General features: G+C 44.3%; 1 protein-coding gene across 2 annotated transcripts; it reads left to right on the forward strand.

Annotated features, from left to right (window-relative positions):
* Window positions 1-818: 818 nt before the first annotated feature.
* LOC102096747 (serine/arginine-rich splicing factor 7) lies at window positions 819-9329 on the forward strand. 2 transcript variants are annotated; one of them, XM_065059089.1, is made up of 9 exons: window positions 819-988; window positions 1415-1595; window positions 1742-1918; window positions 2904-2978; window positions 3103-3204; window positions 3652-3705; window positions 5929-5973; window positions 6654-6689; window positions 7571-9329. In XM_065059089.1, exons 1-9 carry the CDS (start codon window positions 967-969, stop codon window positions 7593-7595), a joined length of 717 nt encoding a protein of 238 aa, XP_064915161.1. In that variant the 5' UTR covers window positions 819-966; the 3' UTR covers window positions 7596-9329. The 2 variants fall into 2 exon arrangements, with proteins under 2 accessions (XP_064915161.1, XP_064915162.1); XM_065059090.1 differs by lacking the exon at window positions 5929-5973.
* The last annotated feature ends 2152 nt before the right edge of the window (window positions 9330-11481 follow it).

Consider the following 11481-nt stretch of genomic DNA (forward strand, 5'->3'; position numbering starts at 1 on the left):
TCAGTGTCACAGAATTACAGAATGGTTGGGGTTCGAAGGGACCTCTGGAGATCATCTAGTCCAACCCACCTACTAAAGCAGGTTCACCCAAAGCAAATTGCACAGGAATGTGTCCAGTTGTGTTTTGAATATCTCCGGAGAAGGAGACTCCACAGCCTCTCTGGGCAGCCTGTTCCAGTACTGACACCCTCAAAGTAAAGAAGTTTCTCCCCATATTCAGATGGAACCTCCTGCATTTCAGGTGCTCGTTGCCCCACATCGTAGTGTTGGACACCACTGAAAAGGGTCTGGTCCATCCTTCTGACACCCATCCTCGTGATATTTATAAGCCTTTGTAAGATCTCTTTTCAGCCTTCTCCAGGCTGAACGATAAATTCCGCTCAAGAGATTAAAGAACTGCTTGCAAATGCCTCGTTACAAGTAACATAACACCTCCCTACCTCCACACCAGGGCATAAGGAGCCTGGTAGGCTCTTCACTTTTAGCCTCACCAGGGCCAGAAGCTGAGTTACAGGATTCACGTGTGAGGTGTGACTAGAACAAGTGGTTCCCTTCTCTGCTCCCCGTTTGCACCCCCGCGCCTCCCTCACAGCCAGTGTGCTACGGGCGCCAGCTCTCGCCTGGGGCTGGGCGGTGGTTGTGCCCATGAGGGGTCTCACTGCCTCCATGATCCCAAGACGCGAGACGTGTAGAGCGATCAAGGGAACCACCGGCAGAAGTGCGCCCCCCACGACAGCCCATGCGCGTCACCGCGCAGCCTCCCCTGGCGCGCGCCCGTCGCTCGGCCCTGGGCCGCAACGCGCATGCGCAACCGCCCACCGTCAGTCTCGCGAGACCTGCCAGTTCCGCGTTGCCAAGCGACCGGAGCCCCGCCCCCCGTGCGGCGGTCCGGTTGCGGCGCGCAGTCGCGGCGGAGGCTCCGTTTATACAAGGGTCGCAGGCGGGCCTGGGCTGTTAGTGGGGAAGATGTCGCGCTATGGGCGTTACGGTAGGGGGGCTCGATAGCCGGGGATAGCGGGGAATATGGGGAGGCTGCCGTTCGGCGGGGGGGTGGCGGCGGCGCGGCGTCGTTTGCTGAGGAGAACGTGGCCGTCGCTTCGGACGGACGGCTGTGAGAGAAGATGGCGCCAAGAAGAGAGACGCTGGGGGCGGGCGGTAGCCGTGGGCTGCTGGGGTGAAGGACGCGGGTCTGGCGAGTAGTGGGACCTTATGGAGGAGGGCGGGGGGGGAAGAGGAGGAAACGTGCGGCACCGGCGGGAGCGCACCAAAATGGAGGCGGTGTCAAAGATGGCGGCACCCGCCGTTGGAGGATGGGGGGGGCGGCGGTGGCGGTCGCTCCGAGCGCGCGGCCTAGTGTCCGGCGCCGCGCGTGCGCGGCTGGGCCCCGCCACTGACATCGCGTCGTTCCCGGCAGAGACCAAGGTGTACGTGGGAAACCTGGGCACGGGCGCGGGCAAAAGCGAGCTGGAGAGAGCCTTCAGCTACTACGGGCCCCTGAGAACCGTGTGGATCGCGAGGAACCCGCCGGGGTTTGCCTTCGTGGAGTTTGAAGACCCGAGGGATGCTGAAGATGCTGTGCTTGGCCTTGATGGGAAGTATGTGTTTGCCTTCAATGTCCTTGACTCCTCTGACTGCAATTTCTGGTGTCCTCAGCCCACACCAATCATCAATATCTGTTTCATGTGCAACGAGCACAGGGGCAAAAGGTATTGCTGAGATTAAAACATACTGTATCTTGCAGGATAATATGTGGCTCCAGGGTTAGAGTGGAAGTGTCGACTGGGATGCCTCGTCGCTCCCGTTACGACAGGCCTCCTGCACGGCGCCCCTTTGACCCTAATGACAGATGCTATGAGTGTGGTGAGAAAGGCCACTATGCTTACGATTGTCATCGCTATAGTCGCCGAAGGAGGAGCAGGTACATGTGGGGCCAGGGTGGCTGGGTTGCTTGACCGGTTCAGTTTTGTGTAGCTCTTGTTAGCAAAGAACAGAATGTTACACCAGTTTTCTTTAACTCTTAATGTAGTAAATCAACAGGTGTATATCACATTTTTTTTTCTTTTTTTTGCTAATACATATCAAATGTTAATATCTTAATAATCAACCTGGTCAAAACCTTTCAGGTTTCTTCGTTTGAGTCAGTCGCCTTGATTCAGAATGTCACGAGCCTTAAGATTTCATGCTGAGGCGCCTTGCAAATCCGACACTTAAGATCCTCCTAGACCTTGAGGTGATCAGCATAAGAGGCCAGATCCCCTCGAGCCATCTACACGTAGCTTCACCTTATTCTTTAAGGGCAGAAAATTTGAGACGGTGATCGCCGTAACAGTAAATTTGGCTTTCAATTGGGGGCCCCCTCCGGTTTAGAAAGAGGAACACCAGATTGACCACTTTCCCACCTAGAAAAATCTTCTTGCGTCAATCAAGCCTCACCCTGGCTCATTGGGCTGTCAGTTTGATCGTCGTTAGATTGAAGAGAACACCTAGATGCAGCGATCGGCTATAGATACTTCTAGATCGTCTAGATCTACTAGACCTTGGGCCAAAGAGGGTCGACCTGCAGACTTGCAAGGTTTATTTTAAATACGCATTACAGTGTTTTCTATTCTAATGTAATTCTGCAATGTAATTCAGCTTTTAACATTTTTCTAGGTAGTAAAATGCTCAAGACAAGTAGGCCCAGAGATTTTTTTCCAACTGACAGATGCTAGTGGTGTGGTTTTTGTTGGTTTGGTTTGTGTAGTTATTTTGTTGTTAGTTTCTTTTTTATTATTATTTTTTTCTTTTTTTTCTTTTTTTTTTTTTTTTTCCTTGTCTGAATGAGTTTTGACTTCAGCAGGGCCTCACGTGTACTGATTTCTGCAGCTGTTTCCTGATACCTGTTTTCTCTAACCTAAAACCAGGTCCCGGTCTAGATCCCGTTCAAGGTCCCGAGGCAGAAGGTATTCTCGGTCACGTAGTTGGAGTCGCGGTAGGAGGTGGGGTTCCTGCTGTTGTGTTGCTGGGGTTTTTTTTTTGTACTCCTCCCTCTGATCCACCCCTTTTTGTAGTCTTTGTGAAAAGTACCTTGCAGTAATTTGTTTTCTTCCGTTTATTTTATAGATCAAGGTCAGCTTCCTACCGCAGGTCTAGGTCAATGTCTCCTCGTAGGTATAGGTCATTTACACCCCGCAGATCTCGGTCTGGTTCTTTAAGGAGATCAAGGTATGTGTTTTCTATTAAGATCACAACATTGTTGAACACAATGTAACTGTTGGGACTTAATATTAAATTTATATTTTGCGGTCCTGTGTGTTTGCAGGAACCTTCATGGTGTTACATCCCTGAGAGCTCATCTGAATGCTTTATTTGAAGTTAAAAGCTGCTGTTTCTGAGCTCTTCTTATACTGTACTGTAGAGCCTTGATCTATGTTTAAGCTCCTACTTCAGCTTTATAGGTAGAGTAACCATGCTTAGTTGACTAGGGCAGTGGAATTTCTTATGTGACTGGTAGTACTGACCAAATGTGGTACAATTTTTTAATAATAAAAGTTATTTCTGCAAAACCAGTAGTTAAAATTCTGAGGTCATTGAAGTAATAAAAGTCAAAGAACACTCTCAGCTGTATGAATTGTGTAGTAGTAGCTGAGCTTTCACTGCTTTTTTTTCTAGATCTAGGTCCAGATCACGCTCAAGGTCCCGGTCTGTTGTATGGCCTCGAAGTAGGTAAGGTATTTTAATTCAAACCAATAGTAGTTTGGAGGTTGGTGTTGTGTTTTTTTTTTTTATTTGGTTGGTTTTTGTTTGTTTTCTCCAGGGAGTTTGCCTGGAACGACTTAGAAGGTAGTGCAGCATAGCAATATTTGCACTTAATAATTCATGCCCTTTCGCAGGCTAATATGTAGCCATAAGCAAAGCATGTGTATGTCTATGGAGAGGTGTTTTGAAAACTAGTTATTGCTTATGCATGTAGAAAATGCTTCATCTCATCTCCTGCAGGAAATGCTGCTTACATTTTTCTTGTTTTGTTTTTTGTAAATCCCAAATACTAGGAGGAAAAAAGGCATGGTGAGAAGATTGCCACTGTTGACTGAACTCTTGCTTAAAGCTGTTCAGCTTTGTCAGTTCCAGTTCTGAGAGTTAGATGAATTAAATTGCTGTAGTGCCAAGAGGTATGGTACACAGTGTAGGGCACTTGACTTTGGAGGCTTGGAGGGCTGACTGAACAGAACCAGGAGTCCTAATGCCACAGGGTCATGTTCTGAAGGATATTTTCTGTGTTAGAATGGAAGCTGAGGAAAATGGGTATAGAGTAAATGCTCCTCCATATTTTCCTCTACAATTTGTGGTAACTTAGTTGGATGAAGCCTGAAACAGTAGGGTAAAATGCAATGGATATGAGAGCTGGTAAGTTGGAAGAAGTTGTCTTTTGTTTTGCATTAGAATAGGGGAAGAAAAATGTTTTTTGGGGGGGTCTGTCTGCTACTTTAGGACTTGCAAATAGAGCCTTTAAAGTGGATGATGATTATTATTGCTAGAACTGTCCTGACTTATTACTTACATAGGGCTGTAATGCAGGAGATGACTAGCCAGGTTCGAATGGCATGCTGCTGCTGGAAGATGCTGGGTACTGATGATGATGTTGCTTGGTGACTTTAGTTCTGAGACAGTCATATTTCTGCCTGAAAGACTTGATACTCAGAAGTTTCTGAGGAATGCTGACTTTACACTGGTCTGCAATTGCAGTGGTAAGAAGTGATAGTTCAGGACTGAAGTTACAGAAGCATCATGAAGACTTCTTGTCTGTATTAGTCAGTGCTGGTCTGGTGCTGCTTCTGGAGCTTTTCATCTGCCAGTCCCTGTTTGCTGTACCTCTCTCAAGGAGGATTTAACAACAGTTATTGTAGTAAGATGGTGCTCTTCTGTGCTGCCTTACTGTATTTCTTACCAAAGGCAAGTCAGGTTGATGCTACAAAATACAAGTTCTGGGTAGTTTTGAGCAACTCTGTCCTCTGTAACTATGATATACTAACAAAATCACTGGTTAGAGTGTTAGGAACTGTGACAGGTGATGGCTCAGCATAGTTTGGTAACCAGGAAGGTTTCAAAGTAGTGGCAGGTCAACTCGTTGTTCAACTTATGCTAACAGTGCCAATGTAGTATTATATTCTATAAGTTAATAGGCCAAGTAAAGGTGAATCTTGATTACCCTTTAAAACAGTTTTACTCTTTTGGCTAAGTCTGTTAAACAACTGACTATCTTAAACTGTGGGATTTCTGATGTTCAGTAATACTACGTGCCTGAATTCTGACACTCTAGAAGGACAGATATTTTTCTAAGTAACAACAAATACTTGAGTTGGTAAAATAACATGATAAATGTGGGAAGAAAGTCTCAATGTTTGAGTAGATTTTAATTCATAAGATAAGAATAGTTTATGCATTAGTAGCCAAGAATCAAAGAGAAAACTGAAATGCTGCTTTCATTTATACTTGAATAAAAGCGGTAATGGGAACTGGGTCTGAAGAATTAATCAGCTCTTCAACACACATATTTACTTGTGGCTAACTCCAGGCTCTTAATATGCTATTAAAAGATTTTTTTTTTTTTTAAGATGACACTTGAAACTATACCTTCCTTTGTGGAAGGGATACTGGCAGGTGGAGGGGGAAAGTCTGGGAGCCTAGTACAAAATCTGTTGTGTGAAAGTGGTAGCTGAAGCTTTGCTTGGAGCTTCTCGTACTGTTGTCTTCTGATAAGCAGAGTCTCTGGAGTAAGAGCTAAAGGATTCTCCTGAAATGTCAGGAGAGAATCCTTCAGCACCAGCGTCTTCCTCTGTGGTTGGTGATGCTATGGAGTATGAATTTGCTGTTGCTGGTTTAGTGAACTTTCATTGTATGTGCATGCCACTGGCTGCTTTGCTGAGCTTTATTTTTCTCTTGTTGTAGGTCTGGGTCCCATGGTAGATCTAAATCTGGCTTACCTGCTAAAAGGTGAGCGTCTAAATATGAGTAGCACTCAGGTGTGATTGTATGTGGCTGGGGTATTTTTGTTTTATTGTTTTTGTCCATGCAATTCAAAAATCTCTGCTTGGACCAGTATTTTGGTTGTGTGTGGAAGAGGGTTGTTTTTTTTTTTGTATGTGGGTTGGGCTTTCTGGATGGCTGATTTTAAAATACTTTAATACTTTTTTGTTGTTGTTTTTGTTTTGTTTTTTATAACAGCTTATTTTTGTGGGACAGTAGGCAGTTCTTTAGAAGGTTACGGGTTTTTTGTTTAACCCATGATCATGATAGAGAGTATTTTGGACAAAATCTGAGGTATATCTTTCTCTATCATTGTTCTCAACTGTCTGTAGGTCTCAGTCTTCCTGACTCTCATCTCCTTGATTTGCTGCTCCTGCTTTGCAGGATTACTGTGACCATTTTACAACTGCTTTGAAGCTGTGTTGATATTTCCCTGAGAGCTCCAGCTTTCAGCAGTTTTCCTTCTCAACTGCAGCTTCTTGCTTAAAGTAATTCAGTATACTTGCTATCAGCAGCATTAAGGCTGGTGTCTTTTTATGTATTTAACAACATCAAACCGTTCTTACTGGTTTTAAATGGTCAAAATTGGTTACTGAGTGTATAAAGTTTACAACATTGTTGTGTTTGTTTTTTGTTTTTTTTAACAGTTGCTCGAAGTCCAGATCACCATCTCCGAAGAGAAGGTAAGAATATCCTAAAACTGGAGTGTGCCGTTACATAGAACTAGCGTCTGGAGTAGTTGCTATAGAAGTTAACTTGTGCAAGGATAAAAGCTTGAAAGTTTTTTTTACTTGTCTTTAATTTGTGAACTATGAAAAGGTGAATTGTTATGGGTGGTTCTTACTATAAAAAGATGTTTTATGGGCACTTCCTACCACTTGTGGTCAGAGCTTTGTGATAGTAACTCTAACCTACTTGAAAGAAATTTTAAAGGACAACAGAAAATGTGGGCAAATGAGAATTGGCTGTCCCAAAGTTCCTGGGGAATTTAGAATCCAGGGAAGAGGGGAGTAATGTAAAGTATGGACCAAACCATGAATATGTGGTAGGGTGAAATTCCTGCTGGAGGCTCCCTCACAGCTGGCTGTCACTGAGTTGCACAGCTGCCAAGCTTTTCTATGCAATGTGATATAAGAAGCAAGTTTTCCTATGTAACCCAGAGAAGTATGTGCTGGAATTTATGTAGTCTGAGATACTGAGGTAGTGCCCCATGGCTGGCCAGAAACTGGAACCATGTAGGTTTATGGCAGAGTTCAAATTCCCTTGCACAGCTGGAGTGCAAGCTCCAAGGTGCTTTCTGAGCAGGCTTGATGTTCTGCCTCTCTGTCACAGCTGATGTTTCTCACTTTGCCTGCCCTTTTTGAGTTTAAAGCAGTTGTTATTTATAAAAGTGTAAAATATAACACTTTTCTCATTATTGATGAACTGTAAGTGAAAACAGTGTGGAGAGGGGCATAATGAGGTGGGGGGGGGGCTCCTGAGCAGAAGAAACCTGGGGTAGCATGCACAGTTTCTGTTAGTTTTGCTGTAGGAGTTGCTCTCAATCTTTTTCTTTACCTTTCAGTCACTCACCATCAGGAAGCCCTTGAAGGAGTGCAAGTCCTGAAAGAATGGATTCAAATTTAAAAAATTTAAGAAGAAAATTTATTTTGTTTACATTATTATAAGGGATTTTGTGATGTCTTTATAAACATAAGGGCTTAGTCCTAGAAGGCTGTTTCTATTGACTAACAATTGGCAAGTATTTGCATCTTTTAAAAGTCTTACTGGTAGACTAATGCGAAACTCTTTTGTGTTAATGTTCTGTGATCTGGAAATGTTGGGCTTTTTTATTGGTTCAAAGAAATAAACTGTGCATTTCTAACTAAGAAATATTTTGTGATAACCCTCTTGTTTCTGTGAATAGTTGGGTAGCTGAAGCAGGTCATGTGTTACCATGGTGAAAAGCAGGAAGCAGGCTGTTTGGCAAGGGCTGCCCTGCAGGCTTGTGTCTGGTGTAGGACTTAATTGCTACTGAGTACTGATTAGAGCAAAGAGTTACCAGTACCAGCTGTTGTTCTTACTGTTTGGTCTTGAATGTTAGTTATCTGTACCTTGTGTTTTTATTTGCACCTCCTCACAGCTCAGTGAAGCTGAAAACTTGTCTGGAGGTGCTTGTATACTTGACTTACAAAAATGTCTACAAAGGCCATGAACATGTAAGGAATGTGTGAATGCTGGTCAGCCTGTCCTGTTGATCAAAGGACCAGTGAACTTCTCACCTGAAGGTACTTGGAATACTCATAGAATGTAAACCATTGAGGCAAAAATTTTTAGAAATCTTGTTTATGTCCTGGTTGTCCAAACTGTACTATTTCTTTGTGATACTTAAGTTAAATTGGCAGAAGATAATACATTTAGAGATTCCTTTTCTTTGAAATTAAGGATTTTCTTACAGACTGAAGGTCACAAGCAGGTCATGTTTAAATAACAGTACATTTGGGAAATTAAGAGCTCATGTTCCACCTCTCCTACCTGTCACATCTTCTTTGGCAGTAAAGCGTAACAGATCAGTTGTTGCTTTGGGAAACTGGACTGTAGCTGCCTGTACACAGATAGGTTACTGAAGGTTTTAATTAAGTATAATAAACTAGTGCAAGGTATTTGCCAGTTTGATTTCTCCTTGCAGCTGATAGTGGCTACTATCAGACTAGTAAAGAAATTGGAGTGCCACATGCTGTTTAAGTCTTCCTTATCGTATGTTCTGGCCTATAGTGCTGTGTCTTACAGGCCTGCAAGGAACAACAGTTCTCTTGGGGCTTCTAATATATCTACTGTTAAAAGTGGAGCACAGCAGCTCTGTGTGGGCTCCAAGTACCAGGGGTTCAGATGAACTTTGATTGTTATTGTTTAACAAGTTGTCCAGGTATTAAAAGAATTATAATGAGCCCCTGTACATGATGTCACAGATTCTTCCTGTGTACTACAACATGTGTTGTCTGTCCCCTTTCCCACATGTTTGTATGTTTTAGTGCATTGGTGCTTAGTAGGATAAGGGGCTTTCCTTGCTGATGCTGCTGCAATTGATATTTTGTTGTAACCATAGTCCCTTGTAAGATACAGAGAGAGCTGGAAGAAACAGCGAGGGTGACCCAAAAGCCACTGCTAAACACTGCTGGCAGGGAGTATTTATTGGGTTCCCTTCCCCTTGCACCACTGCAGTTTACAGCATTAATGGTAAAAATTACTCCATGCAACAAGTGCTTTTAAAGGGGAGTAGCTTTTTTCTTTTACACTTTGTACTGCTGAAGCAAGCTGACTCCATAATAAACCTGTAGACTTAAGACTTTTCTAGTGCTACCTTTCTTTTTCAGTCTTTCTGCTCCTCACTGTTTACAAGGGGGTGGATTGGGACTGCATCTGTGTGCTCAGGGGTAGCAGAGGTGTGGTGGAAGGAGGGGCACTAGGGGCAAGCTGGGGTCAGCAAGCAGGAGGTGGCTTTTGTAGCTCACAGGGAGGCCCATGGGCACTGCCACTGTGTTTGGTACTTGCTATCTGTATTTAATATGGATCTTATCCTCCTGCTGTCTCAAAGGCAGTCCCAGCTCTGCTGTGGAGGGCTCAGAGTGCTGCTGGGGAATACAGCAGCCAGGCTCCAGCTCTGCTGTTGCCCTATTACTCTTAAGGATAAATTAAATGGAAGTGGGGAAAGGGAGCTGTTGCATAGACTAACACTGGCTTCAGGGGCTTAATGTGCTGAAGGAAACAAGTAATAAACCCACTGTGCCCAATTGGTGCATATGCAGTTCCTGGGGAGCCAGCCTGTTCTGGCACTATTCTGTCAAAACCCTCCTCAAGTAACAGCTGACATGACAGCTCAGGCAGAGAGGCAGGAGGGGTGTGTGCACAGTTCAGTATGCACTGTCCTCTTCTGACTGTAGCTATTGATTTGTCATGTGCCCCTTCTGCCATCAAGGTAAGGCATGAGGATGTTTCAGAAGCCCTCCCTCCAGTGGGGTGGATGCTGCTAATTAGTACCTACTACACCATCAGCTCTCCTTACCCCAGAGGTGGAATTTAGCAGGTACTTGGAGGAAGAGTCCTACAGACTCTGCTTGAACATTAGTTTCCATCCAAAACACAGCATTCCCTGGTGGTTGAGAAGCCATTCAGGATACCACTGTGACAGTACATGGAAGTCCAAGCTGAAAAATGGAATCTCTTCTTATTTCACTCCACAGCCCACCTGAACATAATGATATTTGCTTAACCTTATTGACACAGTAAGAAGCAACACCACATTTAGCAGTCTTGCTTCACCCAGAGTGCATGACTGACAACACACTCTGTTTACCACTGCAGTGCTTTAATACCCCACCTCAGGATTCCTCAGCCTTAACAGCTCTTCACTAAAAACACAAGACAAACCCCAAGGGTCCAGGGGTGCAGCTATGGCATAGTGCTGTTGTTGACCAGTGCTAAGCAATGGCAACAGTTTATCCTTGCAGGTCAACATACCTGTGACCACCATTCTACTGCACTGGTATGCTGGTGTTGGTGCCCCATCTTCTTACTCAGGCAAGGGTGTGCTGCCATGAAACTGCTTCCACAAACATTCAAGTGTGCTTTTTTGAAAAAAATAAAACTAGTCCCCAAATGGTGTGTCTCCCTCTGCTCATCATTCCTCACCCTGAAAACTTTCTAGGCAGGGCTGGTGGTAGAGGCAGTATTTACTATTATAGGTGACAGCAAAGTTATTTCACTTAAGGCACTTGCTAGTATTTGCAATTGCTAGTGCATTGAGCAGCTCAGCTATAGCAGCACTCAGCATTGCAATTAAGCAACGTCAAAGGGAAGAAGTAATAGCTCATTATTACTGTGGCATTTTGGCAGAGTCTTCTGTAGCAGTCTGCCTCCTAGAGCAGGAGTTTGGCTAAAGGTTTCCAAAGGTAAGACTTTCTGTCAGCTGTGCAGGGTGGCAGGAGGCCTCCCAGTTACCCAAGGATCCACTTTTAATGCATTACAGTAGTCCCTCTCCTCTGTTTTACTTTTTTCACAGCATGGTGGGGGGGCTGGAAAAGCCCACCTTTCAGAAGCACCATCCATACTTGTGCAGTTTTACACTGTAACCAGAATAGCCTGCACCGATTCAACAAGTGACTCCAACTGATCCAGTACATTCACAGCAGAGGACACACTCAAAGTCCATTTCAGAATCCCCTGACATGCTCACCTTTTGAAGGGCTTTGGGTTGAACCGTAAGCAAATCAATTCATGGTCAGCCAGCACTGAGTACCTCAATGAAGTCTTGGCCAAAATGTAGAAGTGAGTTTAAACCAATTTGGGAGCAGCTTATAGTGTCACATGCTGCCTCCAGGTATGACCATTACAAGAAGCAGCTAGGTAGCAGGTATTTTTGTGACCAGAAAACACTATTGCCAGTTTGCAGCCTCATGAAAACAAAAAGCACTCTTCTTTTTTATGTGGAGGTTTATA

Source organism: Columba livia, chromosome 3, assembly GCF_036013475.1.
Source record: "Columba livia isolate bColLiv1 breed racing homer chromosome 3, bColLiv1.pat.W.v2, whole genome shotgun sequence".
Lineage (NCBI taxonomy): Eukaryota > Metazoa > Chordata > Aves > Columbiformes > Columbidae > Columba > Columba livia.